Raw genomic sequence first — 15,261 nt, 5'->3', positions numbered from 1 at the left:
CACCTCGTAAATTACAAGTGACGCCAAAATTACAATCTGGTCCCTGGGTATGGGGCAAATTGATATACGCCCACAAAGCAATGAAGCTATAGATATAAATTTATCCACCGCGCGTCATAAATTATGACATTATTAGTAGAAATTCTCCAAATACGTTAGCTGATATCTTCTTTCCTTGAAGGGAACGAAGGATGTCTCAAGGGAGGCAAAAAATCTCTCTCAACTGTACGATCGACAACGACTTGGGTCAAAAGCAGATTCAAAGTTTGAATCACACTGCCAAAGCTTGCTTTAAACAAACCTAAAAGCTTTTACTTTTCCATTGTAGCCCAGTCGATAGGTAAGGGGTTTCAGCTATTCCATACCCTTCCGTGTCGACTGGCTGCGAGGTAGGAGGCATGGAGATAGGGGAAATGGTTTTTAGTTTTTTCACTTATTTAACACAAAAATTCACTTTTTTTCTTAGGGAGCAATTAATAAATAATGTAATGAGGTAAGGAGACCTGCCGAGCACCTCAATGATCGCTGAAATATTCCCCCATCTAGTTGATGTGGTAGTTTAACCTCATCAAAGGAGGATAAAATTGGAGGAATCAAAGATATTTTTAGTTTTATGTCTAATTTAGTGTCCGTTCTATTTAGCCTCCATTCGCTCCGGCCACTTATGGCACCCAAATTACCCATAAAGATGTTAACAAAGCAACTGATGTGGAAGTAACTTTATGGTGGGCAAACAAAAAGCTTGCAGAGAAGTAGTATAAAGAATCCGGACTAAGATGTAGGAAGTGCCCTAGAAATGTCAAAAAATAGCATAGATCGGGCTCCACATTCCGTCTCTATATATTTCCAAGCATTTATCCCCCACAGGTGGGATTTAAACAAGGAAGATGCACCTCGTGGGTTTGGTGGGGAGTCGCCTCTCACCCAACCACGGGGGAAGTCGCTTCACAAAGACTAAAGAAGCTAAGGAACTAAAGCACCTTAAATCTAAGCCTGTTCGATACAATTCAAAATTCCAACCAGTAATCTGCCTCACGCTCACCGTCTTGTACTCCTGCCTGAATCCCACATTACAAGCACTTTTAATCAGTTCATTTTCGTTTTTCCGAGTCCGAGGTGAGAAGTTAGTCAATGACCCTTCCTGGGATAGTAACCAATCAAATTATTCGGAGATTTTAGGTAAGCATGATACAGATGTGCCCAACAGGTCTTTAGGATTACCAACAATGATGGTATGAAATTAAGGGTGGCAACTGTATCGCAGGAGAGAGTGAAAAGTCAATGCCCTATCAAATACATATATATGCATATAATGCATATAAGTCATTAAAGCTGATTTGTTTTCCCCTTCTGAAAGGTCCTACCGGATTAGTTGAGGCATTTAATCGGAACTGCTTCAACCAACTTGAAACTGACTACATATTCGTATTGTCAGGAGGATTTTTAATCCCACTCTAGAACACAAAAAGGCACTTTTACCCGGGAGGAAGTTAAGATCCTAACTTTTGAAATTGCTCTTTTTCGATACTCCCTTTAAAGGTTTATGAACATGTCTGTATGAGTGCCTGCCTATCTGCACGCACGAATACAAGGAAAACAATCAAAAAGGAGGAGGAGGAGCAGGAGAGAAGGGTGGTATGCGAGATGGCAGGCGGCCTGGGAGGGGGAATGAAGCTTAAAAGACAAGCAGCGGCAAGTGCATTTTTGCTTGACTCATTCAAACTATTTTACTGTTTTGGCAGAGATTTTATACAGGCAAGGGACTACATTTCAACTGCCCTGCTGAAGGAGGGGCGAGAGCTGGGGGAGGGGACTTTTTGTGTTTGCCAGGGCAAATTTTTTGATACCCCGTTTTAGCATTGGTAAAGATTTTATTAAAGTATATGTATGCATAAGTACGTTCATTTTGGGGCTCTTGTGTAAATTGAATGAGTGAATGAATGGATAAAATCTTGTGGGCAAATGCATAAAACCATCGGCGCTCACAAAAGGACAGCAGTAGGCTAAGTGGCTTCTCCATCATCACCGAATGCATTCACTCAGCAGTTTTTTTCTTCTTTTGTGGTAAAATATTCTATCATTTGTTTAAGTTATCGCACTCGTAGCCTTGTAGCTGCTGTTATTTAGTTCTTGGCGGTAGTGAAGAAAAAATCCCGCAGGTCTTTTGATGTTACACCGACGAGATCAAAATGGATCAGGAGCATATTGGAGCAATTCTGCATTTAGGCCAAGAAAAAATCAAAAACAATCAAATTTAATTTATCTCTTATTACTTCTTAATTAAATAAAATGGAAGTAGGGGTAAAAAAATAATGATTTGTCGTCTTTGAGGGGAGGGAGAATGACATGGACTCCGACGTCAACACTATTATCCCCTTGGGGAGTTGGGTTTTAATTTGAGCAGAGATGGAAGAATCTAGAGTATTGCGACAACTGCTAGGCAATCTTTTACAACCTACTTATTCAATGATTTTAATGTCACCGGTATCCTTTCCCCTCCCGCCCCCCACCAATCAGTAACCAATGGTTTGACAACGTGACACTTCCGTTAATTTAGTAGACTGGCTGACTTTTTAAAAAGGGTCCTGATAACCATGCCACCGCCTAAAATGACTCATGAGCCATTTTAGAAGAAAAAGAAGAAGAGGCTGAAGAGGTGTTAATCAAAACACAATCTTCAAAGACATTACCAGAGTAGAGACCTCTCCCACCTCATTTCAGTGTCAAAATACTACTGCAATAACGCCTCAGTTACTGCTTTTTGACACTCTTTTAAAGACAAATTCATTTAAACGGAGCACACAAATGCCCTAGACAGGGTTTGAGCATCTTTATGACAAGCGACGAAGTGATACCAGTGTAATGATAAGATCAGACAAAAATGTCTATTCAGTAATGAACGGGCGAGGCACGCAAACAAACACGCAAATGGGAAATTAAATCCCTCTACACACACGAAAAAAGAAATGTACTTAACTTAAATAACTCTACAACCTCCCCTCTATTCCGATTTGTATTGGTCCAGGGAATGGGGTCGTGGTGCCATGAAAAACTAGTGACCCCATAGAGCAAGGTGTCATTTAGATTAATGAGTGTTGGTGCCTCAATACAATCTGTCACCTCATTCACTGGATTAAAATAGAGTTACCTTACCTTCTGGTATAGCCAGGACTCCGAAGCAGGCCATAACTTATGCACGAGTAAATACAATAGCATCAAATATGTGATGGGTGGGGTGCCATCCTGACTGTTAATTTGCCGAGAGGTGATCACTGGAAAAAACTTTTAGTATTGAGTAAGGGGTCTAAAGTCACGCTCCTCCTACCCCTCCAAAAAATTGATTCAGTGTCAAATTAAAATTCTTTCATTCTACAAAATAATTGTACCAAAGAGGGAAAAGGCGGGTGTTAATTTGTCACTCGGTGGTGCAAATAGTAGGCGAGGTGAAAAATTGGCTTAAACTGCCGCTTCTTGTAGTTCATTACTACCAACGTTGATGTAGCGTTATTAACACCACGATAATACCTCCCATAACATAACCAGCCTGTACTTTTAAATTCTCCGTTATAATCGGCTTAGCAACACGTTAAATTTGCATAGCTGGTGAATAAAACGGTTAAAAGTCAGATTAAAATGAGATGCAAGCCTGCTGTACTTTTTTCTACCACATCTTTTATAGAGTTACTGCTCTCAAAAGTCGGGAAGAAAAAATAAAAGTGTGACTTGTAGGCTTGAATCGGAAGATAAAAAAGAGTAGTAAAAAGATAAAACCAAGTCTTTATTGGTCAGTTGAATAAAAGGTTAGTAATGAAATTTGGCCTAAGGTATTTGTGGAGAGCTACTTCAATCTAGCACAAGCTGAGCACCATCTCCGCATAGGCGCCTGAAACGCCCGTCTTTTTGTCTTACCTTTCCTTCAGCCTAAGAACAAATGTGCCGAATTTTTACAAATTTTCAAGTTTTGAGTGGATATTCCTTCATGCAAATGGGAAAGGAGTTATTCGGTTTCGGTTTCACTGGGTGGGTGCAATCAAATGCTGTAGTATCACCCTCGAACGACTTTTTTTCCTTTTTTATTGTACTGTAGAATAAATTTTCCATGCGTGCTTGATCATCCGCAGCTCGTGTCCTACGCATGCCAAGTCAGATGATCAGAAATGCATGTCATGCGGTATTCAGTGCTGCACACTGTAATTACATGGAATTGTTAGGGTTTAAAGGACTTTTAAAACATTAAAAGCGTAGGCTACTAGTACACTCCTTACATTACTCCTTGTTGAGCCAACTCTTACCTTCCTGGCAGTTTGTAGACCCATATAATGCCACCTGATAGGTTTATCTACTAGGCTACGGTTCTTTGATGTCAATGAGCCCGTGGGTAAACGGAATTCTTCTCCACAATTTAAACTAGTAAATATGCTATTCCTTTTTCTTCTTATTTTATCCAGCTAAAGCCAATTTACTCCTGAAATGTGCTTTTTGAAAATGAATATCCCCCTGGCCTGGTGGAGATAGACTAGTCTGTAGAAGCGGCGTCAGTTGTCATTAATTTGCCACTAAAGCTAACTAATAAAAGTTGTATCATGTTGCTTTGGAATGAGGAGAGACCCAACTGGCGCTATAGTGTGGGATAAATAATAAATGATCGCAGGATCAAAGAAAAAAGATAAACACGCCTTAGGAATCTCGAAACCAGTCCTACATAGGAAGGCTCTTTCTTAAAGTGAGTGAGACAGAAAGTAGTGGATAATTTAAGGTAAATTTTTGATTAAAAGGAATAAGCATATGTAAAAGAGTTTCATTTGTTAAAATATTAAACGTAACTATTCATAGTCCCCTCCAATTGCGGTACAGACTAGCCGCGAAGTCTACTTTGACGCAAGTCTGCTGTGTAGAGAAGAGACCCTTACCACCATCTCCGCACCACTTTGGTAACGGAGTTGTCTACTCTAGTTTTTGTATGTGATTAATTCAGACTGATGCCTCTTTAGTACAGAGTACACATACAAACTAATCTGTCTTGTGATGAGTGATTGAGAGGCACGGGATAGAGAGGGAATGGATGGATCAAAAATATATTCTTCTGCTTAATGAATGTTGAAAGACAAAGAAAAGAAGAAACAAACTGGTTGGCCTTAAAGATTATTGTTAATGTCATGCAGTCCAAACTTACCTAGCCTCTCACTTTATACCATGACCCCTGTCAACTCCTCTCGTGATTTCTGTGGGAGCGCACTCCTTCATTATCCCACTCACTACCGTCTTGGCAACACATACTCAAAGTGGGGGCTGCCCCTGACACCCGCCTTTCCACTCACACTTTCTATAGCGACAGCCAATCCTCCAGGATCTTCACTACTAATTATTACTCAGGTGTTGATGAATTGTGGATCCTTCGGTACCTCACCTGACCTGTAACAGCATCTCTGCTGTAGTGATTCATCACACTAGTCAAACTACTTTTCTGGCAGGTATTTGAGACTGAATGTTTTGCTCTACTGCTGCACATCTCGTCTCATTTCATTGCCTCAAAATGCAAAACAACACAAGACAGTCGACAAGCTCTGAGTTTATGCAGTTATCAGGATCACCCAGCCGATGAGTTTGTACATGCGACATTTAAGAATGACCGAGGAGGGCGACCAAGACGAAAGTAGAAGTGAGTGACGCACATCTCGCCAATGATTTATACCACATGCTCCTAAACAAATGGACCCATTTTACAGGTCTCTACGCGTTACAACAAGTTGTGCCACCGTGGTAGACCGAAAAACGCCTTTTAACTATTCCGATCACTCAGTAGTTCTTTAAGCCACCTTGTCAATCTCTTTTGAGTCTCAATGCTATCATGAACAAACTTGTAAACATTTTCTGCCTTGAGAGGTCTACTAAGTATCCTCAAAGAAAAAGAGGAGATGAATAAGACTTTTCATTTTGCCCCCCTTCATGTCCAACTCGTTCCTTTACCGAAAGTACATAAATTTTCTCAAAGGCAGATTGTGTGGAAAATAAAAACAACCGTATGATTTGGACGACCTTTCATTAAGGGTATAAGATCAAACAGGTAATTGAATGGATGTTTTATATGCCCCTTAATCCAAGTGATTGATGGACCAATAAAACACCTATAAACGGGGTAATAGGGGTTATTACGGTCGAGAAGACGGACAGTTGATTCTCTCCTCCACGCTTTTGTCTTTACCTCTCTCATAATGACTCATGAAAAAAGAAAAACCTACTGCAATTTATAACAAATTATCATAGAGGGAGTGGGGAGGAAAAAAGTAGTGTTGGATTTCTGGCTCTCCAGGACTAGCAGCAACATTTAGATAGTAGGGTAGGAGGTAATTCACGCTCCTTTTCCTAGTATTTGGAATTTAGCCATAGGCGTTTCGCATTCATCATGGATTATAATCATAACCTTTTTTATATTTATGTACGATGTGCGTGTGTGTGTTCTGCTATGCGATGGCCACGCTCAGTGTGGAATTGAAGTTACGGCATCATTATTGTGTAACTTCATGCGCACAAATGATATATCAAATCGGCATTGTAGCGTTGCATCATCATCTTCTTTCTGGCAGGAGGCTCGACTACTTCACATGCGTTGCTATTTATAACCCGAGAGCTCCTTGTATTCGAGTCTACCTTCTTGAGTTTGTGCCTCCATACTCCTAAGTAAAGGTTGAAAGGGGGAAAGAGAAAAAACGTCGGAGCTAAAGTAATATTTCTTGATTGAATAGTCTTGCCGATGCGGTTGGATATGCACTGGCCGAATTTCAAGGCGTCTTCCTTTTGGATGGGGCGCTCATATTACATCATTGGAAGGTGATAGGCAAATGAAGAAGATTAGGGACTGTCTGGCACTTACACAAATGCCCATCCTTGAGTGATAGAAAGGGCGTATTAGAGTATAGTTTGATATTCTACAAATGAAAAGCAGAAATTTAAACTGAATGATAAAGATATTCTCTCGGTTGATGATTTCCCACTCAATCCAGTAAAAAAGGAGTTCAAGGGGAGGCTGGAGGCGGAATGGATCCTGGAACGCAGCCTCCACATGCGCAAAAATCACATGTCCCACTTTTTTCACCTAGCATTCATGTCTCAGTTATGACCTCGATCTTCAAAAATCACACCTTAAGGCTTTTTTTACTGATGAAGCGGTGAGATGAAAATTTTTTTCCATTCTGACCGGGAGGTAAACTTTTATGCAAGAAAATAACATTATTAGTGTAAGCATTTGCTCACTTATTTTTTAGGCGAATTTGTATGCTATGAGATATTTATTTGACAAAATTACTAATCTTTCGGTAATGAGCATAAATAAAGTGGTAGTGTTACATGCATTCATGTCAAACCGGGACCCAGTCCTTACATGCATGTGAGTCTCGATTTGACTTAATCAAGTCCCGTAATTTGTTCAGGTACACGAAAATTGCCACCTGCCATATTTCTCCGCCTACTTCGGCATTAGGTTAAAAACTAGAAGAATTACAGAATAAAAATATATGTCAGTACGATTGAACTATGCTGGAACTCCCTCTTTCGCTTCGCCATCTATATCACAGCCCTGATCTCCAAAGTGTACTGACCTCTTGCATGCAAAAGCCACATGAATCGCAAGGCCCAAGGCTGTAAGATGGAGCTTTAAGTACTCCTTACCCGAGTCGCTGTAATGTGTGCGTAGTGCAGTAAGGAGGATGAGCTTGTGTGGAAAGTTGTCAGGGCCTAGCGTTTCAAAATGTTTAACCAGCAGAGTTAAAAGTCGTGTCTGATACTTTATGAGGTGGGGGGAAAAATTTACGTCGAAATTTGAAGGTAAAGTCAAATAACAAATTTTATTTTAAGAGACCTCTAAATTGGGGTACAAGGAAGATAAACAAGTGATACCCGTGTACAGTGAAACAAGTCCGAAGGACCATCAAAACAGGCCTAGGGATAAAAATCCTCTGTTGAGAAGAAACTTAGCTACAATATTGTCAATCACTTTCATACTACAGTAGGTACAGTAGGAGGCTGGTATGGTTTGGTAAGAAACGACCCTCAAACGCCATGGTTTATGGACAAGCATGTTAGAATCCAAAATCCCTCCTTCCCTCCCCTAAATAGTATTGCAGTATCAGCCCAAATGTTTTACTTAATGATGATTCATGCGTTTAATTAAATGCCTCCACTTTCCTACCTTCTTACTGACTCCAGCTTCCAAAGGCAGTTTCTAGCCGTCGAATGCTTTTCTCTAGGACATATTCCTAATCAAGAAGACACTTTATGCTTAAATAATAAGAGATTAAAGATATATACACGATTCTAAAAGCCCCAAAAGCTACTTTCGACTTCCTACACATTACTTCCAATCGCTTTGAAATATCATTATTTTATACAGTCTTTCACAATTATTTGTCTGTTCTCACAATAGCCTAGTATTTATCCCAAATCCGGCAAATTTGGAAGCAACTTGTAGAGACTTAAAAATTGCTTCAAAATGTCGGTAGGGAATCAGTATAAGTTGATGAGGAGATGTGCATTGCTCCAGCGGTAGGGTACACCTCACTTTGCTCTCTTCGACTTTTCTCTTAGTCGCCCTCCTGGGTCATTCCCAACTTCCCATGTACAAACTCATCGATTGGTTAATCCTAATGACTGGACAAACTAGCATCTTGTCGAATATGTTCCGTTGCTTGGACTATGAAGGCAGTTGGAGGAGGTGCGATTTGGAAGGGGGTAGTTCACAACACTCAGTATTAAATGCCTGCTTACAACAAGTAATTTTACTCGAACGGTGCCTTGGGTGATGAATCCCTCCAAGAGGGATGCTGCATCGGGTTAGGTGAAATACGGGAGGATCCACTTTTCTTCACAATCCTTTATGGAGGAGTGGCTGTCACTGTAGAAGATGATTGGAAAGGTGAGCGTGAGGGACAGCCCTCACTTGCGTAAGACTTGCAAACCAACTCTGAGTGGGGTGATGAATGGGTGTGTTAGCACAGGGATCACGAGGGAAGATGATGGGGCCGTGGTAGAGGGTGTGTTGCTAGCCTAATGCCTGCCAACTGGTTTAGATTAACACATTAAAGTTAATAAACTTAAAAGACTGTTACCTTCTTGTAACCAATCAAGTGAGTACATAATGTGGTTATTGTGCTTCTGTAATTTTGTATCTCTGCGATCTCATCATCCACTTACCATCGGCTCACTATCGACACTTTTAAAGCATACATCTCTTGGTCCCCACAAGGCTTCTCTATGTGTGTGTGGTGGTGGCGTGCTGCAGACACAGTCTTTCATTAGGGTTCGTTTACTTACTGGAATACAAAAAACAATTAATGGAAGCCTCTATCAACTCGATGCGATACGGTACACACGGATCCATCGTAGAGAGGAACAAGATCCACCCTTTTCCGCAAATATCAAAGAAGTGTGGAATAGAGGGAGAGATAGGGGGGGTTCTGCTACACCCTCATCCCCTTCTTGCCTGTTTCAGTGAGCTCCACAATTTATCACCTTTGAATTACCATTAGACAATCTCATGTTAGCATACGAACTAGGTAGTTTTAGAAACCGATGTGGTTAGAGTCAGATTGTTTTTGGCTTTAAATGATAAAATACATTTTTCAAGGTGGATTCACAGTCTACTTGTGTCGCCATTTCACTTAATTGCTTATAAAGGAGGGCTAGCACTTCCAGATATTTATTTTCACAGCCCTTGCAAAAACTAATCTCAATTTATCCCTCCCTCCTTTCTTTTTTAACCGACAATCAGCCCTGCTTTTGGACAGACAGGAATCTGCATTCCATGATATGTCAAATTTCCTATCACTGAAGGGGTTTACTTTTTACCAGTACGCAAAAATCCAAATCTAGTGAGGCCGGTGATGCTGATTAATAGTGAGAAGGAGGTTCAGTAATTCTTCAGCCTGGAAGCTTGTCTCCCTCTGTCATTCTCTCTTCATATTTTACTCTATTGTTTGCGTTTGCCTTTGGCATCACCTCGAAGTGAGGCTGCTAAACGATTCTTTTGGATTGGTCAACAAGGCGTCGTAAGTAAAGTTATCATAAGGGGCATACATATGAGGAGAAAAGGCAGTCCCATGCTCTTGTGTGTAGATGAGGCGATTTTGCCAGGTCCCGTCAATACAGCAGTCGCAAAACAAAATGTGGCGGGAAGAAAAACGCAAAAAAATGGTAAAGGTCAGTTTTTTAATTCCTAAATGTGGCTTTATTTAGTTTTTTCCTCACCTTCTCAAAGTTCTTCATGGTTGATGCTTGTTTATGTGGAATGGAATTTCGGACGCGAACCGGGACTCGGACTCACCGACCTATTAAAGCCTTCTAATCGTCATTACTGGTGACTATTCTGTGTTATCATGGTTGAAAGCATTCGCTCCTGCTAGTAGCGTAGATGGATGTTTGTTTATTGCTATGTGAGTCATTGAAATTTACGCATATAAACACACACACATACATACATAGAAGAAAGGCAAAGCCATGCTTAGTCAGCCTGCTTATGTACATTGCTTAGCTTATACGCATACAAAGACAGGACTTTTCTTGTCAAGTTAAGCGTAAAGCACACAGTGATAAGCTCTCTGGAGTGCGGGGTTAAATGCCACACACTACATACTAGCACTCCTCCCTACCCTCCTCCTCCACCTCCTCCTCCCCTCGCCCTGATAGCAATTCCTGCCGAGAGGCTGAGAGGCACTTGCCCAGCTCTCGCTCTTTCCCTCTTCCTCTCTCTCCCCACTTCCACTCTCTAATTAATATGTGTAGCCATGAGTCATGCTTTAATGTCCGTCATATGCAGCCTTGTTGTGTTTGTATGCATGGTCTTGCAAGCTGTAATTATTTTTCCTCTCTCATAACAGATAATGAGGCTGCTTTGGGTGGCCATGTTCTAACCTCTTCAGTTGGCAAAACGTGTTCACAGTCATCAGCAATCCAATCTATAGCCTCTTTTTTGGGTAATTGTGCATAACATCAAGTTAGTAATGCCCGGGTGTGTCGCGTCCTCCTTCAAAGCTAACCGGGAGGAAAGCCATTAGCATTGAACCCCCTAATCTTCACTGAATCCAGAGCCAAGTACGAAAGTGTAATGAGGCGTATAAATTACCACTATTGAATCAAAATAGTCAAATTATGTACAAGCATAAAATGGAACAAATTTAGGTAAGGTCATAACACTTAATTGGTTATAAGTAGTATGACTGGACGAATCATTTTGAACCAAACATAACCTTTACATTCATTTTTTTATTCTTGTGGATCAAATTAATAGTAAATAATATGGTTTCTTATAAAAGAAGCACTCGTTTTCATTTAAAGCAGCTGAGATGTGGCAAATGCGCCTCAACGTATTTGCCTGTGGACGAGACTCAGGCATTTACCTTAGGTGGCGGACAGACGAACGATCAAAAGGTGATTGTGTTAGCTGGGGTACCCGCGCCTACCCAAATCCATTCATTTTAATGATTAGCTAAAGTAAATGTTGATAATCTTATTCTTACTTTGGAATTGTCCACCCATATCAGTAGAGAGAGAGGGCTCATAAAACTGGGGCTTATCGTGCGTGCTGCAGTGCTTTAATAACGGTACCTAATGTAGTCACCCATTAGGTAGGTACTTTCGGGTAAGGTGAGTCATTGATTCCTATCTATTCACGCGAAATACCATTAGGATTCCCTAAAACACATTAAAGTTGTCTTTTTTCCCTCTACTGTTTCAAAAGGCGGGTTTTAATCGTACGAAGAATCTAAAGCACAGGACTTGTCAAAAGCTTGGCCATTTATTCTGAGAACAATAAAGAGAGGAGAGATAAGGCACTGTAGTGAGTCAAGTCCCCAATTTGAGAGACAGGCAGACAGGCGGGCCAGACGGATAAGTTGCGGTGGTGGTGGGAGAGGAGAACCGGAGGAAATTTTCGTACTATTGGGAATAATGAGTCCCAATTTAAGCTTCCTCCGGAGGATGCAACAACCCTAGTCTTAGCTTCTGTACCTTCAAGTACGGTGCTGTTGGTAGCTCACTCATTCAATGCATAATAAATGAGGGCTTTGTGAGTAATGTGCTTCTATGGCGCTTCAGTACGCTACCAGATAGATTGAAAATAAATTCTTAAATGAGCGGGAAATCCTTTCAAAATTCCACTTCTAATCTGGTGTGCAGTGGGGTTATTTTCCCCATCTATTCCGTTTATTTGCCCTCGGACATGTTGCAAAGCCTCCCTGAACGTCAGTCAGCGTCAGGCTATTAAACCCTGTCACCTCTGGTTATGATTCTTCGCGGTGGATTGCGTTAGTAATTGTTTAATCGGGTTCCGCTTTTCGACGCATTGTCATGCAACATTTTGGCTGCAGTCTTAAGGCCTTGTTCCACCCTGGACAATGCATTTTATGAACACTTGTGACACGAGGAAGAGACTGATACCATTCTCGATCTCGTATAGAGACGACTACGATATCGAACTTGTGCATGGGGTAACTACTAACCCAGAGGTGCAGTAGAATTCTCCACCCTTTCATCCGGAGTAGCCACAAATTCACTCGTCCATTGTGGAGGTCTGCTTAATTTATTTGGACTTAGGTCCTCCATGAAACAGAATATGCCCTTCTGAAGAAGGAGTAACAGGTGCCAGGTCTAGTCCACTACCCCATCATTGATAAAGGATAGGAATTATGGCTAAAAAAAATATCACAAAAAGGTTAAATTTAACAATGAGCAAACAGAATGATCAAAAGATTGTGTGAGGAGGCCACAGACGTGAAGAAGTAATTTAGCTAACCAGCTCCGAATTAACACGGTTTTATTGACATGACCGGACACTTTTGGGCGAGATGCCGTCAATAGCCGTAAACCCCGTGACTAAGTGGATGTCATCGGCCCCTGAGAAGAAAGCTAAATCTGAGCGCATATGAACTTGATTCCCTGTACCCATTTTGCAGAATTATGAAATAAAAGATGTTCTCATCTATGCAGTCTTCTCGATTCAAGAGAGTAAAGGTAGAGGAGGAAAAGTAAACATTTAACCTCTTGCATATTTGGGAAAGGATTTACACTTATGTCGTCTACGGATGCCTCTTTCAATGGTCATGGGGAATTTATCAGGCCGCTTTAAAATCCAAGTGGAGATGAAAAAAAGAACAAAAATGAGTTTTTAACGAGCTAAATAAGTGCGCAAGTACTTGACTCATTAACTTGGTGAAGAGAACGGTTTAATTGCTGTTGTAAAGGCTTGTTGTAACTTGTTGGGACCAGGAAAGTGAGTTCATTTGTTTGGAAGCCTGCAGTATAAATCATTGTTGAAATGTGCATCACTCCAGCAATAGGGTACTCCTCTCCTACTTTCCTCTCGACCATTCTCCTCTCCCGAGTCAATGACTCTGCTGACCACTCAAGCTAGCATCTCGTCAAAAGCGGTGTGCTGTTTGGCATGTGGAGGCAGTCGCAGGAGGTGACATAAGATGAGAGGTACAGTTGCAAAGCACAACACCTAGGATCAAATACCCGCCTGAGACAAGTAATTTGACTCGGGTGGTGAATCATTCCAAGAGGTGTCGCACCAGATCAGGTGATGTATAGGATGATCCACCGTTCTTCACCACCTGAGTAATAACTAAGTGATGATCTTGGCGAAATGTCTGTCGCTATGGCATGTGTGAGTTTCATGAGTAAAAATTGGCAAGACAATAGTGAGTGAAATGATACAGGAGTGTAGTCACACCGACATCACGAGGGCAAGTGGTGGAGGTCGTGGTAGAAAGTGAGACACTAGACAAATGTGTCATATAACGTGCATTAACGCATGACAAATAGTAGAATTCAAAAACTACTACTTTCTCTTCTCCACTTAATTCATGTGCGTTATGTTATGTCTATCTCTTTATGTCTGCCTACTCAATAGGTTTCGTTTGAATGCAAGCAAAAATTTCAGTCTATAAACATCTGTAACGGTCAAGACTACTCAGTCAGACTTTCCACTTCATATTGTAGACACTAAAATGCATGCGTGGGAGGAATGTGCACTTCAGTGGGGGATGGAGGGCATTGCCTTCACCCTCACCCGTCTTCTCCATATTCTCCTGACGGTCATCTTTTATAGACATGTCTACCTATGACATAGACAACTCAAGAGTTGTCGTGAGGTGTAAAAGGAGGTGGTTGATGTTGGACTTTGTGCTTTGAAAGACAAAACATTTTAAACCTCCATCACTTTTAGTAAAGATGGCGTACTTTATTTGCCAAATTGTAGAAGTGCATTCAGTTACTTTTACTTTGAAGTGATTAAACTTGAAAATGAAATAATTAACCGCCGATTTTCCCCTCTGATGAGGGTTTAAAGATATCACGACTTTCTTTAAGTGCCCCCAGCCTTGTTGACGCAGTTGAGGTGGGTGGGATGCAGATTTATTCCACGCTACATTGATGCATTACCTTGCGGCCAACACCCTTCTCTTTGCTGCCAGAAAAAGGGCATGTATATGTGCGTTTAAAGGGTGATAAGAGCAGAACAGTCACGTACGTGATGCATACACTTATGTAGACTATTTGTCACCCTACGCACTTACACACACACATAATAGAAGTGAACCACTATCCCCTCAACCATCTTCTTTCTCTTCTCCCGCTATGTATAGTGCCTTAGGGGATAATAACACTAACAGCTTTCGAAGATTAATCAAGCAAAGGGGTAGAGGGAGTGCGCAAATACAATATATAAACATTCCAATATTCCTTCTCCCTAGCTCTCTCGCTTGTGATTGTATTTATTACCCGCTCTCTTGACATATAAACTAAATTTCAAACCTTTCACTTTGTGTGTGTATATGTATGTGTGTAGTTGGCTCGTATATTTGTTTATATTTTGCTGCCTAAACATACCTAACTCTGTTTGCATGTAAAGAATGCGTGCACCTACTGTGTACATGGGTATGCATATAGCAAATTACAAGTGACCATTTGCATGCACACATACACCATGTGGTGCCTGCTTTGCAGGGTGTAGTGTAAATAAAAGATGACTATCACCCTTTATGCTCTGTACATACATTAGTCTTTGGTGTCTCAGTCAGCAAATTGACTCAAATGACTATTCACCGACGCCTGTGACTCTAAAAAGGGGTGGAGGTAGGAGGACCTTTCAAAACTGTTGGTCCACCAATCTCCTCTCCTCAAGCTCTTGAGTAGTGTGGTGCAGCTCAAATAATGCATAATAAAACCGTAAAGAGTACCCTATAGCGAGAGACTGATGGTGGCCTACTCTTC

General features: G+C 41.1%; 1 protein-coding gene across 1 annotated transcript; it reads right to left on the bottom strand. All coding sequences in view use genetic code 11, as the record gives it.

Annotated features, from left to right (window-relative positions):
• Positions 1–13,538: 13,538 nt before the first annotated feature.
• On the bottom strand, positions 13,539–14,102 carry EGR_06193 (hypothetical protein; the record flags this gene model as incomplete). Its single annotated transcript, XM_024495442.1, has 2 exons — positions 13,539–13,601; positions 13,971–14,102. 2 exons carry the CDS (start codon positions 14,100–14,102, stop codon positions 13,539–13,541), a joined length of 195 nt encoding a protein of 64 aa, XP_024350170.1.
• Positions 14,103–15,261: the final 1,159 nt, after the last annotated feature.

This window comes from Echinococcus granulosus (assembly GCF_000524195.1).
Source record: "Echinococcus granulosus chromosome Unknown EG_S00052, whole genome shotgun sequence".
Lineage (NCBI taxonomy): Eukaryota > Metazoa > Platyhelminthes > Cestoda > Cyclophyllidea > Taeniidae > Echinococcus > Echinococcus granulosus.
The sequence above is the reverse complement of the archived record's forward strand: the minus strand, read 5'-3'. Positions and strand labels throughout refer to the sequence as shown.